Raw genomic sequence first — 27,384 nt, 5'->3', positions numbered from 1 at the left:
CTCAGACTCCTGTGCTCAAGCAGTCCTTCCGCCTCAGCCTCCCAAGTGCTGGGATTATAGGCTTGAGCCACTGTGCCTGGCTGGATTTTTTATTTTTTAAGTTTAATCAGAGAACAGTCATATATTGCTCAATGATGGGGATACACTGTGAGAAAAGTGTCTTTGGCAATTTTGTCATTGTGTGCACATCAGGTGCACACCTAGGTGGTATAGCCTATTATACCCCTAGGCTATATGGTACAGCATATATTGCTATATTGCTCCTAGGCTACAAACAGCATGTTATTGTCCTGAATCAGTGATTGGAAAACAGTGATAAGTGCTTTTGTATCTAAACATATGTAAACATAGCAAAGGTACAGCAAAAATATGATATTATACTCTTATGGGACCACCATTGTTATGTGGTCAGTTATTGACTGAAATGTCATTATGCAGTGCATGACTGTAATTTGTAGAGACGGTTTTAGAAATCAAATAGTACTTGTACAGAAAAGAGTTACCATAAGAGGCCTGAGATGCTGTTCTCAGAAGGGCCTGCTTGCAAGGCTGGCCCTTGCTTGGTGTCTGGGAACTTGACTGGTAAACAGTTCCTTGCAATGATATAAAACTTTTTCAAATATAGGAGTGGCTCACTGTGCAAACAATAGTTGATGCTGAATACCCGCTTTTTCCGGAAGTCTGCAATTTTGGTTCCAGACTCACATAGGCAGAGGGTATCTATGTGATGAACCTTTAAAAAGAACTTGGGCTCTGAATATCTAAAATGCTGCTGGTAGACAACACTTTACACATGTTTTCAGTGTTGCTGGAGGAGTTGACCCTCCAGCATAAGGATGCATTAGGAGGGTGAGACACTGGGAGAGGACCCTTGGAAGCTCTCATCTGATTTCCTCTGGCCTTCCCCCCATGTGCCTTGCCTTTGCTGGTTTTACTTTGTATCCATTCTCTATAATAAATCGTTAGCTGTGAGTACAACTATATGCTGAATTATTTGTCCTTTTAGCAAATCACAGATCCTGGGGGTGTTTTTGGCAACCCCTGACATAGTACTAAAATACTTAAAAAGGAAAATACCATTCCCTGCCTCATTCTTGCACCCCTTTCAGTCTTAATTTTTTTTTTCCTTTTAGCTATTTATTTTGGTATTTATTCCCTTTTTTCTAAATAATATACTTAAATGGCTATTTCTTTCCTTTTTTTTTTTTTAGAGACAGAGTCTCACTCTGTCACCTGGGCAAGAGTGCCATGGCATCAGCCTAGCTCACAGCAACCTCAAACTCCTGGGCTCAAGTGATTCTCCTGCCTCAGCCTCCCGGGTAGCTGGGATTACAGGTGCACGCCACCACACCTGGCTAATTTTTCTATTTTTAGTAGAGATGGGGTCTCGTTCTTGCTCAGGCTGGTCTCGAACTCCTGACCGCAAACGACCCTCCCGCCTTGGCCTCCCAGAGTGCTAGGATTATAGGCGTGAGCCACCGCGCCTGGCCAAACTGCTATTTCTTGAGATACCAGTTTTTGACATTATCTATTAACTAGGTATTATGATAGATAAGGGAGGATTTAGATCTCTTATGCCTTTCTCCAGTTCCCTGCATTTCAGTTCTGTAATATGATCCTGTCACAATGTTTGATCAAATCAGCATTAACTGTTTTCATTATGACAACCAGACATACTGTATAATACTGAGCCAAGCAGTGGACTATGGTTTCATTTTCTCATCTAACTTTTCTTTCTCCGGGAGTTGATAGTGGTCTCTCTTCTTTTGCTTTGTTTACTGTTTTCTTATGACAGATTTATCCCAAAAGCTCTAGTAGCTCTTTAATGTGTCTTACTGTTCTTTTCCACATAGTCAGATGTGTCTAAGTTCCACTGATGCTTGGAGCTTTTCCTCCAGCTTCACTGTGGACCAGTTGATCAAAGGCTTGCTGTTCTGGGGCTTCTCTTTGCTGCTCTCCAGGGTCGAATCTCAAGCCCTCTTATTGTTTAGTCTACTGTCTTGTTTTTTTAGGGATTCTTCAGAAACTTTATAGGAAGTGTCTTCTTGAGACTATGTGTCTGAAAATGGTTTTATTTAACTTTTGGAACTAATTTTCTTTTAGAGTTTTGAAGATACTTCTTTAATGTCTTTAAGCCCAGTGTTCCTGTTCCCAAGTTGGTCCTGATCCTTTGCGTGTAAGCCCTTTCCAGCTCCCTCACCGACAGGATACTTGTAGAACATTTATGAAATAGTGAATCTGTTTAACTTGTAAACCAGTTAAACAAATTGTTGATTTTCTGGAATAAGCCTTTTTATGTTTAGATATTATCAAGTTTAATAAACCAGATTTATTTTTGAAAGTTCATTTCGGGAGACTTTGGCAATCTTATTTTCTTCTCTGTATTGGTTTGTTCTTTTGCATGAGTGAGTGATTCTTACTATGTGTGCTGATTAATACTGGAACATGAACAGAAAAGACTATTTTAAGAATAATGTATATCCTAATTCTTTGGAGAAGTGAGTGTTTTTAAACCATTGTTAAGTTTGAGTCTAATTTTATGAAACTTTTTTGCTTCATCTCAATTGTAACTGTTATAACTACTTTTTACTTGAAGTTTTATTCAGTTTCAAAGGTACAACTGTTTTTGGTTTTAAAGTAAAATTCTAGGTATGGGATTGTTTTTTGCTTTACACTTTTAATACTTTTCATTAGATGTTACAGAAATTAACATTTTGGACCTTCAGTTCCCTCTGGAGAGAAATTGTTCTTTTACACAGGAACCAGTGCATGCTTTCATTTGGAATGATTGGAAAGCACATTCCTATTGTAGTGATTTGGGGTGTAGTGAGTGGGGTGGGATGTTGATGTAAAGGTGGGTCCATATTTGAAAAGGAAGGTTTGTGTTTTTTAATGGCTATGGTCACATCTCTATAAAGCATTCGTGGCTTTTTTTTCCTTCTGAGTTTTTATTGAGACATAATTTATATTCAGTGAAATGTAGCGTTTGATAAGTTTTAACAAACTTACAGCCCACGTGCCTGTCAATGCAGAGCATAGCCATCAACCCAGAATGTTCTCTCTTGCTAACTCAGTCCCCGCCTCTTCTCCACACCCCCGCTACCACAGTTGTACATTCTTTTAACACCTAGAACCTGTTCTAGAACTTCATAAACACAATCATATATGTGTACTCTATGGTGTCTTGGTGTACTGTCTTTGGAAATTCATCAGTTTTGCTGCATGTGTGGATCGTTTGTTCTTTGTAAAAAATGCTGAGTAACATTTCTTTGTGTGAATCCAGTGTTCTGTTGATGGAAATGAGGGTGCTTCTAGTTTTTAGCTATTTATGAATAAAGTTGCTCTGATGATAAATCTTTTTGTGAGTATATGTTTCCATTTCTCTTGGGTAAATAAGGAGTGGAATTGCTAGGTCACATGGAAGGGTATGTTAAACTAAAGATACTGCCAAACAGTTTTCTGGAGTGATTAAACTTTTACATTCATGTCATCAATGTATGAGACTTTGGATGCCCCATATCCTCACCAGTGTTAGGAATTGTTCTTTTTAAATTTTATCCATTCTAGATGATGTCTATTAATAGCCTGTTATGATTTTAATTTGTATTTCTTTGATGTTTAGTGATGTGGAGCTTATTTCATAGACTTTTTGACCATTAGTATTATGTAAGTCAAGTATAGAGAGGAATCTTTAAATTTAAAATGTTTTGTTTGGGAAGCAAGAATTGCAATTCATGGCATATACACAGACTGGGTGTCTTTGAATGTCCCAAGAACAAAGAGAAGATTAGAGGTTTTATTTTAAAAACAGAAATGTTACATATTGTTCTTTGAGAAAGCCAATTGGCACTAGTAAGGTTTTGGGAAGCTGTGAAGCTCTGATTGGTGAGTGACTGTGGTGGGTAAAACTAGTCTTAGAGTCACAGCAGGTTGTTTCAGTAGCTATTAGATAAAACTGGTTTCAGGTATCAGTAGGAAGTTTCTGCAGCCAGGCTTGCAGAGAATGACATTCTTGAAGCAATGTTATGTGCCCTGAGTGCTTTTCCCCTAGCCTCTTGATTCTCATTTATTAATAGTTAGGTATGACAAGAATGACCCAATTGGTATGATCAACTTTTACAATATGTTTTTCTTTGTAAACTGTTCAACTCTGCCTATTTTTGTTTTGGATTTTTTGTCTTTTTATTATTCTGGATAAAATCGTTTGTCAGATCAGATACACACACACACACACACACACACACACACACAGCAAATATATTTTCAAGTATTTGGCTTGACTATTAATATTCTTTCATTTTCTTTTTTGATACAGGGTCTCACTTCTGTTGCACTGGCTAGATTGTAGTAGTGTCCTCATAGCTCACTGCAACCTCAAACTCTTGGGCTCAAGTCATCTTCTTGCTCCAGCCTTCTGAGTAGCTGGGACTACAGACACTCATGTGCCACCACGCCCAGCTAATTTTTCTATTTTTTGTAGAGACGAGGGTCTTGCTGTGTTGCTCAGGCTGGTCTCAAATTTCTGGCCTCAAGTGATCCTCCCACCTCTGCCCACCAAAGTGCTAGCATTATAGGTGTGAGCCACTGCACCTGGCCTCTTTTTGGATTTTCTCTTTGTTCCTCTGATCTGTTTGTTTATTCTTGCTGCAATACCATACTGTCTTAATTAGTGTAGCTTTGTTTGTTTGTTTTTTGTTTATGCCCACTGGTGTTTCTGGGTTTCTGGCTTCTGTAGCTCCAAGTCTATGATGTGAGGCAAAAAATACCCCTGGGAACTCACCACCATGTTTTTTCTATCCTGAGGTTCTTAACCTATCTGTTGTCTTCTCTCTACCTTTCAGAGTCTTTTTCTTCTTCTTTTTTTAAAAAAAATCTGATATCTGGGATTTTTAGTTGTACTTACCAGGAGGAATAAGGATAAATATTTTTTAATTCAGTTTTTAAAAAATTTACACAGATTTCTTCTTGCCTCAGGAATAAGAATTTCTGGGTTTTGTTGTTTATTTTATTTGAATGATTATACTTAAATTTACTATGGACCATTTGAAGTGTGTTTCTTCTGCTCTTTTCTTAAGTGAAATTTAGGCTTGCTATAGCTCCCCAGTGGCCAATGTGCCATAATGCACTCACATTCCTCTTCCTTTCTTATTACTATAAATCATCCTACATTTGGGCTCTCACTCCTTCATATCTGCTTTTAACTGCCCCACCTATTTCCAACCATAGGTGAATCAAGTTGTCTTAGTCTGTTTGGGCTTCTATAACAAATACCATAAATTGGGTAGCTTATAAAAAACAGAAATTTATTGCTCACAGCTCTGGAGGCTGGAAAGTCCAAGATCAAGACACTGACAGATTTGGTGTCTGCCGAGGGCCTGCCTTCTGGTTGACAGATGGTGCCTTCTTGCTGTGTCCTTACATGGTAGAAGGGGTGAACTGTGGTCTGTTCATCTCCTTGTGAGGGCACCAATCCCATTCATAACAACTCTCATGACCTAGTCACCTCCCAAAAGCCCAGCCTCCTAATACCATCACCTTGGGGATTAAGTTTCAACATATGAATTTTGGAGGGGAAACAAACATTCAGTCCATAGCACAAGTCAACAAACATTCATTAAGAGTAGTTTTTGCAAGATAATCTGTTAGGTACTTTATGAATAAATCTCTCTTCTTGTCTTATCAATCTAGTATAGAAACCATATAAAAATAATTGTGAACTAGGAGATAATGTAAACATAGGTGTCACGTATGCAAATGTCGTAGGAACACAAAGGAGCGAATGATCAAAAGCTGTCTGGCATTGTGCTGCTGGTATTCCTGCCCTTATTCCTCTCTTACCCCAGTTTTGTCACTTCCTGGCTTTGAATGGTGATGACTCCCACAGCAAGTCTGAACTCAGCTTGGCATCTGGTTGGCTGGGCCTACCTTACCTTTTAATGTCTTTTCCATTGCTCCTTAGCAGGAACTGCTCTGGTCAGACCAGTCTTCCCATTCTTGTAGCAAGTCCCATATGTTTTTGCTTGTGTCTTTAACCATGCTGTTCCTCCTGGCATGGATGTACTACTTGTTTTGTGTATATACATGAAAGGCAGTTTAGTTTTGAGTCAAATAGATCCCAATTTTACCTCTTGTGAGTAATTTAGGATAAGTTATTTAAAGCTCTTTGTAAACATGGAAAAATACTACTTTTAGAGTATACTGAGGTTAGTTAACATACGTGAAAGTCCCAGAAGCCACAGGAATGCAAACAAAATTTGGATTTTTTTTCTTTATGTCCTGAATTAGAATTTAAGGCTCAGGGCAAGGTTCATTCTTTTTAATTTTTGTCTCATTAGCAGTATACATGGTGAGAAAGGAGGAGATACTAGTGAGTTTGTTAAATAAACATTTGAGTGCTTACTGTGTGCCATGGGTTGTGTGAAATGGTGGCACTCACAGTTAAGCAAGGCAGACACATGCGTAGATAATTAAAATACAGCACATAGAGGGATGTTCAGGATGTTCTGGGAGCACAGAAAAGAATTATCTGTGGCTTATACTAGATGAAATGAGTCACCAGGGAGGATTCCTGGAGAATATTGCTGGTGCTCGATTTTTCTTAAAAAACAGCTTTATTGAGTTATAATTTACATACCATAAGATCCACCCACTTGAAATATATAACTTGATGATTTTCAGTAAACTTACAGGTTTGTGCAGCTGTCACCACAATCCAAATCTGAAATGTTTCCATCACCCCATGAGATTCCTCATGCCATTTGCAGGCTTAGTGGTAAAGGATGAGCATGAATTAGCCACGCAAAAATACTGAGAGGAGGGCTGGATTCCAGGGAGTAGATTATTGGAAGAATGAGCAAAGGCAGGAAAGAGTAAAATAAAATGGTATGAGTGATACATCTATAAGCAATTTTATTTCTGGAGTATAAAGCAGTGCTCCTTGCCCATAAGTGTTTTGGCTTTTGTGGAGTTTGGAGCTTTAGTTACCTCATCTCTAATGTATAATAACCTTTATCTTGTTGAACTCTAGCTCCCTCTAAATTCTAAAATCTTGCGATTGATAAAACTTAGGATACCTTCAATTAATGGAAAAATAAAATGGATTTTTAAAAATGATGGCCAAGGCCGGGTACTGTGGTTCATGTCTGTAATCCCAGCACTTTGGGAGGCTGAGGCAGGAGGATCACTGGAGCCCAGGAGTTTGAGGTTGCAGTGAGCTATGATGAAGCCACTGCACTCTAGCCCAGACGACGGAGAGAGAGACCCTGTCTCATAAAACAAACAAAACAAAAAAGAATAATGGTGAGATTTTATGTTGGATAGCAGTCAAAATGAAACCTTTTACAATGGTGAGTTCTTTTTAAAAGGAACTCCTGTTCTGCTTTGAGAGCTCTAACTCTGATTTTCATTTGGTTTATTTTTCTAATACTTGAAGATGCCAGTGCTTTTAACTATGAGAACTGAAATGTGTGATGCATGGAATGTAACTCCAGACAATATAATAAAATGAAGGAGTATTTTTAAAGGGAGGTTGTGGAGGAAAATATTTTTCCTGTGCTGTGTATTTGTGGTGTTTTGTTTTTTGGTTGATGTTAGGTGACTGCTGATGTTTTTTTCTCTCTCTGCAGGTATAATGGATAGGTAACAGAGAAGACCTCTTCCCTTTCTCGTCAGGGCGTCAGCATGACCGAGTGCTTCCTGCCCCCCACCAGCAGCCCCAGTGAACACCGCAGGGTGGAGCATGGCAGTGGGCTCACCCGGACCCCCAGCTCTGAAGAGATCAGCCCTACTAAGTTTCCTGGACTGTACCGCACTGGCGAGCCCTCACCTCCCCATGACATCCTCCACGAGCCTCCTGACATAGTGTCTGATGATGAGAAAGACCATGGGAAGAAAAAAGGAAAATTTAAGAAAAAGGAAAAAAGGAGTAAGTGCCATTTTTTCCTATGCTTTAGATGTATTTTAGATAAACCTCCATCCTGATCCATGTATTAGCTGTCTTCTGGAAGCATAAGTCAGAGACTGGTTTGATTTTCTGTTCTTTATTTTTCAGGATCTCAATTTTTGTATACTAGAGTTGTATCTTAGGGTCTTAATCTTATAAAAACACTGAGTTTCTAGAAATGGTAAAGTTTTGCAATGGCTATTTCTTAAAGTGGTCATTTAAAATAATGTATAAAAAGTAGATACTGGAATTTTGCCCTTATAGAATCTTACTTTCTTGAGTAGGTTGGGGTATATTTTATTGGAACATTTAATAAAATAGGTATTCGTTTTTCTTAAGTAAATGTCATGATGCATTCCATTTATAGGTCCTATTTAGTAGAGAGGATGAATTGTTTAAGAATAGCTATTTAGTATGATAAAAGCAAATAAGTTATTTTAAGTATTCCTTTATTTTGGTCTTTCTAGTATTTTTAAGTTAATTTGTTTTTGAAGCATATAGACACAGATAGCACATAGATAGAGTGCACAAATTGTCTACAACTTGATGAGCGGATATGCCTGCGTAACCTCTGCAGGGATCTGGAAACAGAGCATTTTCGGCACTTGGAAATTCCCTTTTACTGCCTCTCCAAAAGGAATGCCCCACCCCTCCCAAAAGTAAACTTCCTTCATTGTAGGTTAATACTGCCTGATTTTGAACTTATGTAAATGGAAGTGTACCTCTTTTTGTGTCTAGTTTCTTTTGCCCAATATTATGTGTTAAAAGAAAAACTTCAGACAAATTAAATTTAGCAGAATTTAATTGAGCAAAGAATGATTCTTAAATCGGGCAGCCCCCAGAACCTGAGTAGGTTCAGAGTGACTCTGGGATTGCCATATGGTCGGATAATGTTTATGGACAGAGAAAAGGACAGTGAGGGACAGAAATAGCTAGATTAGTTATAGCTCAGTGTTTACCTTATTTGAACACAGTTTGAACAGTTGGCCTCCTGTGATTGGGCAAAACTGTTGCAAGAGTAGGTTACAGGCCGGGCGCGGTGGCTTACACCTGTAATCCTAGCACTCTGGGAGGCCGAGGCAGGTGGATTGCTCGAGGTCAGGAGTTCGAGACCAGCCTCAGCAAGAGCGAGACCCTGTCTCTACTAAAAATAGAAAGAAATTATCTGGCCAACTAAAATATATATATAGAAAAAATTAGCCGGGCATGGTGGCGCATGCCTGTAGTCCCAGCTACTGGGGAGGCTGAGGCAGTAGGATCACTTAAGCCCAGGAGTTTGAGGTTGCTGTAAGCTAGGCTGACACCATGGCACTCACTCTAGCCCGAGCAACACAGCGAGACTCTGTCTTAAAAAAAAAAACAAAAGAGTAGGTTACAGTCTGTTTACACATCTAGTTAGCTTTCAGTTCACTATGTACAGAGAAACTTCTAGGCCGAACTTAATATATTAGGTCATTAAATATGAAATGTCCGATTTTGAATCAAAAGTGTAGTTTATTCTATCTCAAACAAGAAGCAGTGCAAGTAATCAAAGTATGTGCCTAACCTGTCCACATAGTTTTGCCATCTTAACGGTAGCTTTTTTATGCCAGCAGCAAAGAAGCCTGGAGAGTGAGTGGCAATGAAATTGCAGAAGGTATTTTCCACAGCTTGTTGAGAATTGAATATTTTCTCGTGCAAGAGGTGGTCCAAAGCCTGGAAGAAGTGGTAGTTGGTTCAAGGTCTGATGAATACAATGGATGACAATGAGTTTCCAAGTGCGGCTTCTACAGTTTGAGCAGTGCTGTTTGTGTGACATGTGGTTGAGCTTTGTCTTGCAAGAGGATCGGCCTGTCTCTATTGACCAGTCTCGGCTGGTTAATCACAAACATCCTCATCATTTTGTCCAGTTGGTTGTAGCAGACGTCTGCTCTAATGGATTGACCAGGTTTCATGAAGCTGTAGTGTTTAATGCCAGCACTGGACCACCAGAGAGACAACATTAGTTTTTTTTGATGAATATTCAATTTTGGACTGTTCTGGCACTTCATCTTTATCCAGCCATTGTGCCCAAAGCTTGCAATTGTCTAAAAGAATCCATTTTTCATCACACATAACAATATGGTGTTGAAATGGTTTGCCTTTATGTCGTGACGGCAAAGAAAAGCAAGCTTCCAGATGATTTCTCTTATGTTGCTCATTGAATTCGTGCAGAACCCATCTATCCAGCTTCTTTACCTTGCTGATTTGTTTCAAATGGTCCAATATAGTTGGAATAGTAATGTCAAACCTTGCTGCTAATTCATGTTTAGGCTGAGATGGGTTCGCTTCCACTACAGCTTTCAGCTTATCATTATCCACCTTGGTCTCAGGTCACCCATGTGGCTCATTTTCAAGATTAAAATCACCAGAATGGAACTTCTCAAACCATTGACAATACTGTGTGTGTTCATTAGCCACATCCTTCCCAAACACTTCATTGATATTTCAAGCTGTCTGCGCTGCATTGGTTCCACAATGGAACTCATATTCGAAAATAACATGAATTTTTGACTTATCCATGGTTTCACAAAAATTGCTCTAGAAAAAACTTTGAAAGATAATCACAAGCCAAAATGTGCATTTGAAAGACTGAGGATATACCTTCACAATAATAGTAACACAAGAAGTGTCAAAGTGAAATGTCAGAGATAGTAACTATCAAACTTAATACTTAAGGAAATCGGACATTTCATACTTAATGAGGCAGCTTTAGCTTAATTTAACATGTTTGTTAGATTTATTCATGTTCCTTATAGCAGCAATTTGTTCATTTTTTGCTGGATATTATTTCATTGCATTAATATACTAGAGTTTATCTATTCTACTGTTGTTCCTCATTTGGGCTGTTTTTCCAGTTTTTGACCATTATTTTATTTATTTCTTTTTTTTGAGACAGAATCTCACTCTGTTGCCCCGGCTAGAGTACCATGGCATCAGCCTAGCTCACAGCAACCTCAAACTCCTGAGTTCAGGCAATCCAACTGCCTCAGCCTCCGAGTAGCTGGGACTACAGGCATGCGCCACCATGCCCAGCTAATTTTTCTATATATATTTTTAGCTGTCCATATAATTTCTTTCTATTTTTAGTAGAGACGAGGTCTCGCTCTTGCTCAGGCTGGTCTCGAACTCCTGAGCTCAAACGATCCTCCCGCCTCGGCCTCCCAGAGTGCTAGGATTACAGGCATGAGCCACCTTGCCCGGCCCAGTTTTTGACCATTATGAATAGTGCTTCTGTGAACATTGTCACATATCTTTTGGTTTACATGTTTATATATATATTTCTGTTATGTGTATGCCGAGGGGTGGAACTGCTTGCTCATAGAGCATGTGTATTTCAGCTTCAGTAGATCCTGCAAAACAGTTTTCCAGAATGGTTGTACCAGTTTACATTATCACTATCAATGAATGAGAATTCTAGTGCTTTATGTCATGGTATTTTGCCTTAAGTTTTTTTTTTTTTTTTTTTTTGGAGACAGGTTCTCACTCTGTAGTGAGGCTAGAGTGCAGTGGCATGATCATAGCTCACTATAATCTCCAATCCTGGGCTCAAGTGATCTCTTGCCTCAGCCTCCTGAATAGCTGGGACTACAGGTGTGCGCCACCATGCCTGGCTAATTTTTTTATTTTTTATAGAGATTGGGTCTTGCTCTCTTGCCTGGCTGGTCTCGAACTCCTGAGCTTGAGTGATCCTCCTGCTTCAGCTTCCCAAAGTGCTGGGATTACAGATGTGAGCCACTCTGCCCGGCCTGCCCTTAAGATTTTTGCCATTCCAGTTGGTGTGGGGTTTGTGGTATTTTAGTTAGAGGGTAACATATGAAATATCTTTAATATTGGTTATAAAATACCTTGTAAGGTTTGGACTGATATTGGAGTTAAAAAAATAGCTTGTAGGATAGTTAGCTAGCTAAGGAAAAGAATAGGAGAGTTATAGATATTAAAAAAACAGCAAAACCAAACAATGCAACCCTGACAGGGTGTTAAAGCAGTTAGGCACTTTTGTCAGTATGTAAAAACCAGGGCTTCTGATGCAGAGAAGTGGACCACCAGATTTGGCCACCATCCAAAGATGAGGAAATTTCTGGGTTCAGTCCTGACTCAAATAAGGCTGCAATCCCTTTTGTGGTCTCCAGAAAGAACTTAACAGCTTGTGACAGGAGAGTGAAGTGTGATAGAGGAATAACTGAAGCATATAAACAGCAGTGCAGTCTGTGTCATGTTTTGAGATTGCCTCAAGTAGCGGGCACCAAATAGGGTAAATGTAGGCAAAGTCATTACAAATTGAGGATCCCTAATCCAAAAATCCAAAATCTGAAAAATCTGAAACTTTTGAGTGCTGACACAACGCTCAAAGGAAGTACTCATTGAGGCATTTCAGGTTTCAGATTTTCAGATTAGGGATGCAGAACTGATGTAATGCAAATATTCCAAAATCCTGGAAAACCCAAAATTCAAAACACTTTTGGGTTTCAAGCATTTCAGATAAGGGATACTCAACCTGTAGTATGTTAAAGGATATGATTCACATGATGAAATGACACTCACTCTATTTTATAGAAGGAATCATTCCACTGGTTCTGTATGTAGAACCTTTCATGTGTATTTATAGTATTTGATTTAAACCAGTTTCCCCCACTAGTGTAAGAGTGGTAACTGTCAGCTGCTTGTCGCCCTCTGGTGGTCAGGAGAGGTCGCTGCAACATCTCTTTTTAGTGGAGAAGAAACCCATTTCTCTGCTGGAAGCACCAGGAGGGATTGGCCTGAAGTAGGAAGCCAGATAGCTAGTGCCATGTGGCACTGTTTTTGATTCTGTTTTTGGAAAGCATAGGACAGTTTGACATTGAACAAACATACAATTTACACTGTCTACATTTCTTTGGCAGCGGAAGGGTATGCTACCTTTCATGAAGATAGCTCTGGAGATGAAGCTGAAAGTCCTTCCAAAATGAAGAGGTCCAAGGGAATCCATGTGTTCAAGAAGCCCAGCTTTTCTAAAAAGAAGGAGAAGGATTTTAAAATAAAAGAGAAACCCAAAGAAGAGAAGCATAAAGAAGAAAAGCACAAAGAAGAAAAACATAAAGAGAAGAAGTCAAAAGACTTGACAGCAGCGGATGTTGTTAAACAGTGGAAGGAAAAGAAGAAAAAGAAGAAGCCAATTCAGGAACCAGAGGTGCCTCAGATCGATGTTCCAAATCTCAAACCCATTTTTGGAATTCCTTTGGCTGATGCAGTAGAGAGGACCATGATGTATGACGGCATTCGGCTGCCGGCAGTTTTCCGTGAATGTATAGATTACGTAGAGAAGTATGGCATGAAGTGTGAAGGCATCTATAGAGTTTCAGGTATTGGGGACATGTACTTGCTGGTTTTTAAAAATTAACTTCACTTTCATATTTCAAAGGAAGGAAAAATACTAACTTGAGCAGAAAATTTGGCTTGGGTCCTAAGCCTTATTCATTTCCTTGATCCTTCCAGTTGCTCAAAAATCCCACCCCATCTCCTTTTTGGTGTTTGGGCAGTTTGGTTTTTTATGTTATTTTGCTCCATTAGGAGGATTCCCACCTGAGTCGTTCATAGCTTGCAGCAGCCAGGACTAGGACAAAGTGGAGCGTGTGGGTGGCATTGCTTAACAGCTGTGCTCAGACCCTGCTTTTTTCTTCTTTTCTTCCCTGTCTCAGCAGAGGCTCTGTGGTGTGAGGGCCATCAGCGAGAGAAGGAAGGATATGTGTGTGAAGGAAGCTTCTTGGGCAAAAGACACGTTGAGGCACATTTGTTGACGTAGTCATATAGTGCATTTCCTGAGCTCAGCTAAGAGGCATGAACTGGTGTGTGTGTGCATTTTTTTTTCTTTGGAGGTGCAGTTCCTGGAGGTACTGCAATACTAAGGTTGATGCATGACTGAGTGAGCTCCTATTCCAGCTCCCTGCTCCAAAACTCCAAACTCCACTTGCTATATTGTCCTTGGATAGAGGACATATCAGATATTAAACTGATAAGAACAGATACTACACTTGGTCTCAGCCAAAAGGCTGAAAAATAATGAAGTGTTCTTTTCCAGATGTTTAGGCCCCAAATGTGAATGCTGTCAGCCACTTGCAGCTATTTACATACGTTAGTGAAATTGATTTTCCATTTATCTTCATCCCACATGTATACAAATTTAAATTTCATACTTGGCAAGAATGTGTTTCATATTGGGTTCATAATTTATGCAGATTGATTTTTAAAAGTTTAAACATTAATAACATAAGCTACTTCTCTCATGATCTTGATAGGCATGAAGAAATTTTTTGTTAAAGTTTCTCCAAAAAGTTTCTACAGCTTTGTTCAAAGGATTCTTTTGTCTGTGACCTATTTTTGTTGTTTGAATTCTATTGGAAATTCAAAGTGGTGGGAACTCTCCTCTATTTGTGTGTAAAAGCACTCAAACTGAGCTGTTCCCCAGTGTTGATTCCTAGGGGCTGATCTCTTGCTTTGATGGATTTTATCTATTATTTATTCTTTAACCTGTGGTAGTGTGTTATAGTCAGGATACCTTGTACTACAGTTATGGACAAGACTTTTTTTTTTTTAACTTTGGACATTCCCCATAACACATTTTACTTGCTGCTTTGCAATTTTTCAATATTTGTACATCTATTAAATATAAACTTCCAGCGCCTACTTTTATTTGTTTATCTTTGGGTATTTATCTTCAGAATTGTCAGCAAATTTATATTACTTCTAAAAGCAGAGTGCAGCCTCAGATGTTAATTATAGTATAGTTTGGTGTAATTCCACATTGATTTCTAGTAAGACTTTCCTTTTTGAATGGTAATAATTTTTTTTTTTTTGCTGGAGATTTTGGTTCTCATTTATTTATATATCAGTTCCAATTTTAAAACTAATATGAAAGATAATTTAAGTGGTTTTAGAGAGTTTAATTATCTATGTTTTATGTCTTTTACATTAAAGTGTACCTGTGTGCTCTTTCTCTCTTTCCCTGGAATGCTTTATTTGGAGTGTCCAGTTTTGTTTTGTTTGTTTTGTTTGTTTGTTTGTTTGTTTTGTTTTTAAAGTGAAAGTGAGATTTATTCAGAAACTGTAGAAAGTTAGAAAGTCTACCCCACAGAGCAGAGGCAAGTTCTCCCTGCAGAAAGGAACCAGCTTCCTCCAGAAACTCTAGAAAGTCTATTCCACAGGCAGAGTAGAGGCTGGTGGACCCTGCAGAAGAGAGCCAGCCACTTGCAGATGAGGACCAGCCCTGTGCAGAGAAGAACAAGCCGAAATGTCCAGTTTTTAAAAGGAAGACATTTTAATAATTTCAGAGTAACAGCAAACCAAACACATATTCTAATTGTCCACATGTACATTTTGCTGGGGGAAATTACATACATAATGAGGAAGAGAGGAGATCTTTGCCAAGAATTTCAGTTAAAGTTATTGCTCGTGTTTTACTCATAGTGTCATAAGAGTAAGACAATGGGAATTATTTTCTGACTTTTCTGTCTTAAAATAAATACTATGCAAAAGTAAATTCATATTGTTATTTTCGTATTTGGTGCTATTGATTTTATTTTGTCAGCATTGGGTAAGTTACAGATTTATTGTAATGCCGTTAAAGGTTTTCACATAAGATAAGGCATGCCAAAGCCCAGATGTAAGCACTGTGGTGATTCTAAGATGCTGTACAGGTTAGGTGGCATTTACCATTAGAAACTGTCAGCCTTAATTTATGGCCTAAAATGTTAAGTAGTAAAGCAAAGAAAAAAGCTACTTTGTGTTTTCTGATCAATCACTGTTACTGAATTATGCCACTTAATACAATGTAGATTGGACTAAAGACTTACATAACGTTTGGATAATATTTGTTTTGTGTGTTAGAGTGTCTTTCTGTCCAATAAGAAAAGCAAAACAATTTGCTTTTAAAAACCCAAATTTTATTTATGTTTGTTCCATTCTGTTTAGATTAAGGAAGCACTTAAAGAATCCAAACTTTAAAATAGAATTTAATTGGGGACTATATAATGGAGAATAATTTCCAAAGAGTTTGTTTAGATGGCTAACTTCCCTTTTGCAATTACAATAATTTTTACTTATAAAAAAGTAATTTACCCAAAACTTTTGGGAATATACTTATGTATACCAAGTTGCATTTTATGTTGTCAGTCTTGTGACTAGTTTGAAAAAGCAGTTGGCTGCCCGTATAGGACAAGACTTAGATTGTAGTTTAATTTTTGCCTGAATTTTTACCTAGCTATCTTTAAATTAAAAAAAAAAATTTTTCCTGAATCAGTTGGTATATTTGCTTAAAATATTTATAGTTGTTCTGAAAATATTGAGTTTTTCAATTATCATTTATCTTTTGGTTAAGTGATGGTGTTTACAGAGGAATTATATGACCCTTGTTCAGATAATAAACCTCTTGTTATGAATTATTTATTGGTCAGGTGGCTGTTCTTGGATCTCCCAGCACGGGTGTGGGTATAATGATGAAGAAAGCTGTGTGTTTGAGGTTTTTTTTTTCTTAGTATTCTCTCTCTTCTGAATTTGAACGTTTGAAGGAATTAAATCAAAAGTGGATGAGCTAAAAGCAGCCTATGACCGAGAGGAGTCTACAAACTTGGAAGAATATGAGCCTAACACTGTAGCCAGTTTGCTGAAGCAGTATTTGCGCGACCTTCCAGAGAATCTGCTTACCAAAGAGCTTATGCCCCGATTTGAAGAGGCTTGTGGGAGGACCTCAGAGAGCGAGAAAGTGCAGGAATTCCAGCGCTTACTCCAAGAACTGCCGGAATGTAACTACCTTCTGATCTCCTGGCTCATTGTGCACATGGACCATGTCATCGCCAAGGAACTGGAAACAAAAATGAATATACAGAACATTTCTATAGTGCTCAGTCCAACTGTCCAGGTACGTCGTGGTCTTCCCTACAGGGTCTCCTCTATTCTGACACTGGGAGGTGGAGGACACTTTCTGTCAGTCGCATATGAAGCAATTAACTGGAGAAGGTAGATAATGAACTAGTTTGAATATAGGTGTCTTTCTTTTACAGTGTGGACAGTGTTGACATGTCACATAATGAGCATGGTTGTCCTTTAGCCTGTAGCTATGTAATTTGAGTATTGTACAGTCTTTGCTGTGGGTTTATAAACAAGTTGCTGATGATGGCAGTGATCATCAGCAGAGGGAGAAGCGATTATAGAGTTCATCAACAGGATTTTAAAGATGATAGTTATTTTGTCAGATAGCATTATTGCTTAATTATACACACACACGTCAAACTCACACAAAGGGGCCTAACATTTGTTTTGTCAGGGGTTCACCCTGAGAGTTTCATTGGGATCCTGGAGAGGCTCTCTTAGCCTGAGAATGTGCTCCGGGAATTGAATAGTGTGTTAATTGGTGTCTTTTTACAACATAAGTACCTGGCTTCCCTGATTGCTGCTCAGTTGGGGCTGTCATAGAGCGTATGTTTTTCTTTAATTAGAGGTATTGATGATTTACTCAGGTCCCCCCAATAAAGATGATTTTTTAAAAAATTTTAAACCCTCTTTTTGGCCAATAGTCTAGGCCACGATAAATCATTATAACTGTTACTGGAGCGTGTTTTCATTTACCAAAGATTCTTAATCGCTCATTGATTATATTTTGGAAGCAAAATGTTTCTCAGACTTTAGTTTGATCATTCATATTAGTTGAGATTTCTGAATCTGGTAAATATTAATTACATTGACATTTAATATTATTACAATAGGGACGATAGTATCACAGAAGATTCAAGTGTGTTGTAAGAGTAAGTTTTAGGTAGGAAATAACTTCTTTGATTGCAGCCAACCTCATGTCCGGGTCTTCTAGCACCTGAACACGTGTAACCTGGGCTGCCTGAGGGCCCAGGAGGCAGGTGTTTCTGCAGCGAGGGCCTCAGCCCAGCCCAGCTTTGTGATTGCATGCTCTCATTTCCCTCATGGTTCTGTTAAAAGGTCTCAAAATAAGTTGGAAATAAAGAACATAAGATGTTTTAATCAGTTAATATTATAGTGATAGAAAAGAACAAATTGATGGTCATCAGCATCTGTATCCTTTTCCTGGCTTTTTTCCCTTTTGATTCCTTATGGATGGTGCTTGAGTACATTATTTAACTTACATTTTTGCCATATTCTTCTTAAATTAGCCATTAATTAGCAAAGCCTGTATTGTCACTACAGGGTAGAATTTTCATTCATGTGTCCAGAATTAAAGGATGCACTATGTGATAGACACAAATAAATGAAATAAAATAACTTTAATAGTTTTCTTATAAATCTTTTAATTTTTTTCTTAGATCAGCAATCGAGTCCTATATGTATTCTTCACACATGTGCAAGAACTCTTTGGAAATGTGGTTCTAAAGCAAGTGACAAAACCTCTGCGATGGTCTAACATGGCCACGATGCCCACACTGCCCGAGACCCAGGCCGGCATCAAGGAGGAGATCCGGAGACAGGTGTGTGCCCTCAGCCCCACACCCAAGCCCACCGCCTGCTCCTGCGTGGCCATCCTGGAGACAGATGATGGTCAGTCTTGCTTACTGAGCACTCTGCGTGGCTGCAGCTATGTTAGGCATGTTCCTCATGGCACACTGAAGTTGGAAATTGCCATTTGGTACAATTTCATGCCAAAGAAGACAGAATATCATGGTGGAAAGAGCACAGTTTTTAAATCAAAAGACCTGGCTTTAAATTCTTGCTTTCCTCTTAATTTATAACTAGTTTTAGGCAAGTTGCTTAACCTCCTTAAGCCTTGGTGTTCTCATTTTAAAATGGACCCTCCTATAGGGCTGATGTGATGACTACCACTAATGGGATAAGGCATGAGACGCGCCCAGGCACATTGTAGACCATCCAACAATGTTTGCTTATCTGGACAAGGTTGCTGTCATAGGCCATAGTTTACAGATAAAAATATCGAAATCTACAGAAGTTAAATAATAGGACCAAGTTTTGAGCCCAAATCCTGGGCTTTTTCACCATGCTACTTTGATGTAAGAAATAGTGCCGTGTGTTGGGGGAAGGGTAAAACTGAATAAAAAATTCAAGACTAAATAAGGAGTTTAATTATGTTAGATTATTTATTTGCAGGCACATTATCAAATCCATGCTTGCTTTCCTTCCCTTTCATCTGCTCTGAGCTCCCATTTCTCATTAGTTGATGATGGTGGGGATTGAATTAACTACCAGTGAACCAATATAAATTACTGAATGAGCACCTAATTCCCAGATGAAACAAATAATAAGGGTGCTTTTTTCAATCATGTCCTTGAAAACATAATTAGTGCCATTATTTCACTCCTTTAATAAAATAAAGGATAATTGAAAAGTAGTTGATTATATATCTTTAGAAATCACCCATGTTGTTAGTTTAAGATAGGAAGACATAGAATACTACTTAGTACTGGCATTGCTTTCTAGGAGTTTCTTTTGAATTGTTTACATCGAGATCTGCAGGGTGGGATAAAGGATTTATCTAAAGAAGAAAGATTATGGGAAGTACAAAGAATTTTGACAGCCCTCAAAAGAAAACTAAGAGAAGCAAAAAGACAGGTGAGTTAAATTTGTTATTTTGGTATATTATGTTTATGATAAAATATAAAAATATAAAAGAATGTGCTGGAGTTTTTCATACGCCATTTTAAGTTATTACTTTTTAAAATAGCATGTAAACTTGTCACTTGAAGTGAAATTCCCTTATGGGAAATTTATTCAGTCAGATGTTTCTAGTTCTGGATTATTGATACTTCAGCCGGGTATCCAGTCAAATCTTTCATTTAATTTAGAAACTGTTTTTTTTAATTTAAAAATGATTTTACTGAAAGATGTTTTGTCATTTTCTGCTTGATTATACCTGTAAACAAATTTCTAAGGATGAGAAGCAGGCCGGATGGGGAGATATCTTCGGAGACAGCTGGGGAGTTTGAGGCGTTTAGAGTTAGCTCTTCGGCAGTGTAGCAGCGTAGTGATGAAGGTGGTCGGGAAGGCCCTGGAGATCAGGAGAGACTCTGTTTACTTAAGAATAAGAGGAGTGGTATGCAACACCTGATGAGTTTGGGGCACACCAGTCAGACTTTTGATTTCCCTCTAGTTTACTGTGTGTTGCTTTGTTCTGGGACTTAGTTTGCCAGCTCCACCAAGGCTAAATCCCCAATCTCTGGACCAGTCCATGTGTAGCTTCTAGCTGCAGGATCCAAACAGCACACGCAGGGAACATTAGTTAGCCCTTACCAGAATTGCAGAGGATGACGGTGGGTTGCTGTTGTGGTTGTGTTAAAAGACAGCCTGAGTACTTCTGTTTCTTTGAGGTTAGAGATCTGTGTGTGTGCGCGGAGCAGAGCTTTATCAGAAGGGGCACACTCGGGATTTAAGCACATGCACGCCGGGATAAGCAGTCTAGCAGAAGCTCTCTGTGGATTTTTCTTCCTTATTTTCTCCTGCTTGCTAGATTATCTGTCTCTTGCTTCCTGTGCCTGTTTTGTTGTTGTTGTTTTTAAATTTTTCCCTCATGTGTCAGCCTGGCAGTCAGGCTTTAGTGACTGACCACCCACGCTCACGGGCGGGTTGTAATTGGTGATCATGTTGCCGGTCAGCCTTCAGATGAAGAATCCCTGACCTGGTGCAGGGCTGGTGGAGGTCTGGCTTTCATTTCTCTTGCTTCTGCATCTTTCCTGGAGAAAGGAATCCTGATATAGCAACCAGAGCCAATATCGGAAGGGACGGGTTTACCTTCACTTGAACAGTTTTCTTGATGCTATGTTTTTGTGCCTGCTTTTTGAGTCACAAAATGCTCAAAAGATTCTACGAAGTTGATTTCAAGTTTGAGGAATAAATGACTTTTAAAGACAGAAGTATTAAAATTTATCATATTAACAGACTAAAAATAAGAGAACCACATTATATCTGTAGATGCAGAAAAAGCGTTTGGCAGAATTTAATACTTATTTATGATTTTAAAAAGTCTCAGCAAACAACTTTTTCAGCCTGATAAAGGGCATCTACAAAAAAACCTTCAATTAGCATCATATTTAATGGTGAAAGACTGAATGCTTTGCCCTGAGATTGGCGTATAAGGCAAGGATTTCTGCTGGTACCACTTGTCTTCAGCATTGTACTGGAGGTGCTAGCCAGTGCATTAAAGCAAGGAAAAAAGGCATAAAAATTGGAGAGAGGCCGGGCGTGGTGGCTGACACCTATAATCCTAGCACTCTGGGAGGCCGAGGCGGGCGGATTGTTTGAGCTCAGGAGTTCAAGACCAGCCTGAGCAAGAGCGAGACCCCGTCTCTACTAAAAATAGAAAGAAATTATCTGGCCAACTAAAAATATATATAGAAAAAATTAGCCAGGCATGGTGGCACATGCCTGTAGTCCCAGCTACTTGAGAGGCTGAGGCAGGAGGATCGCTTAAGCCCAGGAGTTTGAGGTTGCTGTGAGCTAGGCTGATGCCACAGCACTCACTCTAGCCGGGCAACAGAACGAGATTCTGTCTCATAAAAAAAAAAAAAAAAAATTGGAGAGAAATAAGTCTTTATTCTTGGATAACATGATTATCTATATATAAAATCCTAAGGAATCTACAAAAAAGAACTAATCAGTGAGTTTAGGAAAGTTGTAGGATACAAGATCAGTTACACAAAAATCTATTGTGTTTTCTAGGTATTAGCAATTGCTAGTATATATAGAAATACAATAGACTAAAAAAAGAGAGACGTAGATAAATGGAGAGATGTATCATGCATGTGGAGCAGAAGACTCAGTATTGTTAAGTAAGATGTTAGATTTTCCCAAATCTATAGACCCAGTCAAAATCCAAACAGGTGATTTTTTTAAATTAATAAGCTCTTCTAAAATTTATGTGGAAATACAAATGACCTAGAATAGCCTAAATAATTTTGAAAAAGAACATAATTGGAGAACTCATATTCTCTGATTCTGAGACTTATTATAAAAGCTATAGTAATCAAGACAATAGGTATTAGACAAGGATAGACAGACAGAACAGAAAGTTCAGAATAGACCTATGCATACATGGGTAATTGGTTTTCAACAAAGATGCTAAGATAACTCAAGTGAGGAAGGGATATTCTTTTCAACAAATAGTGCTGGACAATTGCATGTCTATGTGCAAAAAAATAAAAAAACTGTGATTCTTTCTGTACAACATACACAAAAATTAACTTGAATCATAAACTAAAAAAGCTTCCAGAAGAAAACACAGGAGAATCTCTTATTGACTTTGGCTTAGGCAATGATTTCCTAAATATGATACTAAACCTACAAACCATACAAGAAAAATTTAATAAATTGAATTTCATCAAAATTTTAAAACATGGTCTTCAAAAGACATTGTTAAGGAAATAAATGTTCTAGCCAGAGGCTGTGAAAAAAATATTTGCAAAAACCATGTATCTATTAAAGGACTTGAAGTTGAGTATTTATAAAACTCTTACAACTTAAGAAAACAATTCAATTTTTAAAAGACAACAATGTGAACACACACTTTAATGATAGACCGATGGCAAATAAGCACGTGCTCAACATTATGAAGTCATTAAGGAAATGCAAATTAAAAGCACAATGAGTAACTCTACATACCAACTAGAATGGCTAAAATTGAAAATACCAAGTGTGGATAACAATATGGAGTTACTAGAGTTCTCACCTTGTTCTTGGTAACGCTAAATGGTGCCAGCCATTTTGGAAACCAGTTTGACAATTTCTTATAAAGTTAAACATACGGTTAGTTACCATATGACCCAGCACTCACACTCCTAGGAATTTATCTAAGAGAAGAAAGCACATGCCCTCACAGAGCACGTGCAGAATGTTTGTAACAGCTCTAGTTGTGATAGCTAAAAACTAGAAAGAACCCGAGTGTCTGTCAGCTGGTGAACGGATAAACACGTTGGGCACATCCATACGATGACATGTTACTCAGCAGCTGCTGATGCACACAACCAAATAGATGAAGCTTAAAAGCACTGTGCTATGCGAAAGAAGCCAGTAATCACACTACTTACAATTGACTCAGTTTATGTGAAACTCAAGAAAAGGAAAGAACTACAGTGATGGAAAGCAGGTCAGTGGCTGCTAGAAGCCAGCAAATGGTGGAGGAGCCCAGGGGACTTTGTGTGGGGATGGAAATGTTCCGTAGCATGATGGTGGTGGCGGTTGCTTGACTGTGTACGTGTGTCAAAACTAAATTATATGCTTAAAATTGACACCCCCAATGCCCCCCAAAAACAGTATCACAGGAGGTAATTTATGGGGAAGGCTTCCAAAAATGGTGAGCACGTTACCAGAACTGAACAGTTTCCACAGTGCAGCTACAGACTAAGATGCCATGTTATGTGCCAAGCCCAGTTACCAAATGCCATCCACTGAGATGGTTCATCTGACTGTTACTGTTATTTTTCCAAATCCAGGAAGTGAGAAGGAAACTTCTAGATTGGTGATGGTGTGAATTTGTTGACTATATGTTACATATAGGCTGACCAGTTCTTTTTCTTTTGTCTTACTTGACAGGAGTGTGAAACCAAGTTTGCACAAGAGATAGCCAGTCTTTCAAAAGAGGATGTTTCCAAAGAAGAAATGAATGAAAATGAAGAAGTTATAAATATTCTCCTTGCCCAGGTGAGCTAAAACTCTTTTTTCTGTTTTGTAAGACTCTTAATGGTCATTTAAAAATTATAATTTGAGCAGTTCAATTACAGAAGTATGAATCTTTTAATCAAAATTGTAAAATGGTCACAGGTACTGTGGCTCACATCTATAATCCCAGCACTTTGGGAGGCTGAGGCAGGAGGATTGCTTTAGCCTGGAAGTTCGAGGTTACAATGAGCTATGGTCGCAGCACTGCACTCCAGCCTGGGCAACAGACCTGTCTCTTAAGAAAAATTGTGAAATGACTGAGAGAGACTGTGCTTGTTACATTTGGCCCTACCTTTATGTTGTGTTGGCTAAAATGTTTGGCTGGAGAGAAAGACACTCCCTTCTACTGAGTAATTACTGCTTATTGGGCATTGTTCTAGGAGCTTGACTCAATCTCGTTTAGTCCACACACAAGTCTGAGCTATAGGTCTTGTCCCTAATTTAAAGATTAATGGTATTTGTTTCATATTAATGAGTTCAGACTTTAATGAATATTTTAAAACCTGTTGTTCCTGACATTGCAAAGTCTGAGATCCTTGAAATCTAATGATACAGCTTTTAACTGGTAGTTGTTACTGGTAACACCTTTTAGGTATTTGGATTTTATTCTTTGCAGGCAAAAGTCAATTGTTGGAGGCAATTTATCTTATTAATCCTTTATTGTCCCTGAGTTACCTACTGTATTCCAGGTGTAGAGCTGAAGATGAACTCATCTTTGTTTTTGAATTTCTCAAGTCAACCTCACTGTGTTCTGGAACTTCCCAGAGTTTAGCCAGAAAGGAATGAAGTTCTGGGCTCTGACAGTATTGTGTCTAGACTTCCAGAGACTCATGTATGTGGTTTACCTAAAACCCTACACGTTTCAGGCCTTTTCTGTCACTTCTAAAAAAACGCGTTGTTTTGCCTAGCGGGGACACAGCACTGTTTAGCCCTGGAGGAGAGGATGAAGGCCCAGGTTGTGTGTTTATTTCAGAGTGAAAAATGATGATATTTCTCGGAATGTTAGCTTTAATAGGTACGCTGAAGTAAAGGAAAAACATCTGTGTGTTCAAAAACATTTGGGAGGAGTCCACTTGCTTAAGGCCTCTTGGGCGTGGCTCCAGATCATGGTCCTCAAATTTGGCTCAGAATAAATCTCTTTAAAATTAAAAAAAAAAAAAATTTTGGGAAATACTGTGTATTGTGTGTCTAAGAGAGGTTCTTAGTGTTTCTAAGTGAGTAGTTTATTTTGCAAGGTGACCGTGGCATCTCTCAAGTTTAACCTTAAGTACTTGTCCTCTCAGAACCTATTCGTTTGGAAAGAAACATGGCATATGGCTCCGCATATGCACAACCACGTTTCTGTTACGCCCTAAGTTCGTCTGTGTCGGTTCTTTTCTCTAGGTGGGAGGGGTTCTCTAGATCTTGGGCAGATAGGGATTTTTTCCGGTCTTTGCATAAGACAGGCGACCTAATCGGTTTTAGAAAAGGCTGTTCTGTTCGGGCAGAATATTTACTGTTTAAACATCACCTCTGGGGACCTGGGCTGGGAGCACGGTGGCTCGTGGTGAGGAAGGACGGTCCCTGTGATGCTTTCTCCCTCATGCTGATCTGCCTTGAAGGTGACGCTGACACGGCCACACGTCTCCTGGTTGTGGCACTATCAAAGGCCACCGTGGCTCTAAATGTGCTCACTTTCCTGAGAGGCGGGATGGCACTGAGGACAGACGGGGAGGCTGAGGCAGATGTCCCTTGGGCCCCGGTGCCCGTGTGCCTGCAGGCTCGTGGCCTTTGCAGGGCGCATGGGGTTCCCGCCAGCACTTTGTTGTTGAGAAAACCTAGTCATTCCTTCAAAGTCACTTTGCTCCTTTTCAAAGAAGCCTTTTCTTGACCCTGAGGAAACGGGACGCTTTTCGGTTGTGCAGTGCGTAACTCGTGTGTTCAGCACTGTGTGGGGTGGAAGAATTCAGGGCAACATATGCGACTCCAGGAAGGTGACATTTCCTGGCCTCAAACTCTCGGCGGTGCTCACCAGTGATCACTATTTTAGGAGAATGAGATCCTGACTGAGCAGGAGGAGCTCCTGGCCATGGAGCAGTTCCTGCGCCGGCAGATCGCCTCAGAGAAGGAGGAGATCGAGCGTCTCAGAGCCGAGATCGCCGAAATCCAGAGGTAAAGGGAGGCCGGGGGTCTCGAAGTTTCACAGAATGTTTATTTAGCTATAAACATCACTCCTTCAGCTCTTAGACTTTCCTGTAGGATAATTAGGCACCTGAAATTAATCCCCCTCAAGTGTCTCGTTTACCAGCGGGCGTCACCCCTGCCGCGTGCGCTCGGGCTGAGCCTCCCTCTGTCGCGCCCGCAGCCGCCAGCAGCACGGCCGGAGCGAGACCGAGGAGTACTCCTCCGAGAGCGAGAGCGAGAGCGAGGATGAAGAGGAGCTGCAGATCATTCTGGAAGATCTACAGAGACAGAATGAGGAGCTGGAAGTGAGTTTTGAGGGGAGGTGGCCAAGAAGCATACTAACTTACAGAAAGGTGTGGAGACCACGGTCCCCCTACGAGTTGTCCTCCTTTCCTTGGTTGCCAGCGGGGAGGCTGGGGGCAGGGGTTTAGGGAGACGTCTCACCCGGAGCGTGTGGGGCCCCAGCTGAGTCCCGGCTTTCGTGCCCACACCGACCTTTCTCTTTCTAGCGGAAAGGTGAGCGTCACCTCACGGTGCTGGCGTGAGCAGCTTTGAATGGTCTGGTCTCTGTTCCCAGAGAGGATGGGCAGGAAAAGAAATGCTAGTGGGAGGAGAGAGTCTCCTGATCTCCCTGTGGCAGGGTGAGGGCGAAGCCGTGGTGGCGTGTGAGGCGGTGCTGGGGAGCAGGGGACGCTGCCCAGCGAGGAGGAGGCAGCAGGGCTGACGCGCTAGATCAGGGTTTTCCTCCTCACCCCAAATCAGACGTTGCCTCCTCCACATGTTTTGCCTAAGCGCTGAGAGAGAGAAGACATCCTCTTTATAGAAAGGGATCTGAGGACAGAGCCGGCTGCTCCCCTCTTTCAGCGTGTTCAGGGGCTGGGGCAAACCTGAGCGACACCCTGCGAGGAAAGCCAGAATTCCACACTCAGCCACCGCCCCCGGCCGCCCTCTGTGCGCAGCCCGTGGGCAGGGTTCCGAGGGGCACCCCAGCGAGGACAAAGGCCGAGACACTGGCAACAGGAGTGCGCCGTGGGGAGAGGCCAGCAGGTGCTGAGGCTTGAGTCGCTGGCGCCTCTGCTCTGTAGAAGGCCCTCGCACTGGCACCTTGCTTGCTTGCTTAGGATTTCAGGACGTTCTGTAACATGTTAGCAGGAAACCAGAGTCCAGAGTTGCCGTGCTTGGGGTATGGACTGAACCTCCGTAACAGAGAGAATAACCCGGTGGTTTATACAGGACGGTGGTGTTTCTTGAGTGTGGGCTGTCCAGGCCTGTCACTCTCCACACAGGCTTTTCCCACCTGGGGTCCAGAGGGGCTGCTCTACGTCTTGCCCACTCTGAGTCAGCAGGAAGGGGAGAGGAATCAAAGCACGCCCTTGTGCAAGTGGAACTCAGCGCCCGCATTCGCCTGCATTCTCAAAGGCCTAGTGTCGCGGCCGGACCTAGCGGCAAGGGAGGCTGGACGGTGCCGTGGACGGAGGGGAGCGCGGGCGCTGACGGCCGCCACAGAAGCGGGGGTCAGCGGGGGTCAGCAGGAGGTTGGGCTTAGCTCCTGTTTTGCATTACCTAAACTTCGCTGAGTAATTGCAGATAATTTAGAATTG

General features: G+C 40.2%; 1 protein-coding gene and 1 non-coding gene across 4 annotated transcripts in view; one reads left to right on the top strand and one right to left on the bottom strand.

The window, feature by feature from the left end:
- Window positions 1-27,384, top strand: part of RALBP1 (ralA binding protein 1) — a 44,211-nt gene that overhangs the window by 14,483 nt on the left and 2,344 nt on the right. For 2 of the 3 annotated variants that reach the window (XM_045527246.1, XM_045527244.1), the window contains exons 2-9: window positions 7,626-7,924; window positions 12,844-13,302; window positions 16,504-16,853; window positions 18,265-18,426; window positions 19,391-19,522; window positions 23,495-23,602; window positions 25,650-25,771; window positions 25,965-26,088. In XM_045527246.1, coding sequence (XP_045383202.1) covers window positions 7,681-7,924; window positions 12,844-13,302; window positions 16,504-16,853; window positions 18,265-18,426; window positions 19,391-19,522; window positions 23,495-23,602; window positions 25,650-25,771; window positions 25,965-26,088 — 1,701 coding nt within the window. In that variant the 5' untranslated portion in view covers window positions 7,626-7,680. The remainder of the gene's footprint in view (window positions 1-7,625; window positions 7,925-12,843; window positions 13,303-16,503; window positions 16,854-18,264; window positions 18,427-19,390; window positions 19,523-23,494; window positions 23,603-25,649; window positions 25,772-25,964; window positions 26,089-27,384) is intronic. The other variant, XM_045527247.1, reaches the window with a different exon arrangement.
- Window positions 13,816-14,001, bottom strand: LOC123622003. The gene has a single exon (XR_006729375.1). It is a non-coding gene; the product is annotated as a U2 spliceosomal RNA (small nuclear RNA).

The sequence above is a fragment of the Lemur catta genome, chromosome 16, assembly GCF_020740605.2.
Source record: "Lemur catta isolate mLemCat1 chromosome 16, mLemCat1.pri, whole genome shotgun sequence".
In the NCBI taxonomy this organism is placed as follows: domain Eukaryota; kingdom Metazoa; phylum Chordata; class Mammalia; order Primates; family Lemuridae; genus Lemur; species Lemur catta.
The sequence above is the reverse complement of the archived record's forward strand: the minus strand, read 5'-3'. Positions and strand labels throughout refer to the sequence as shown.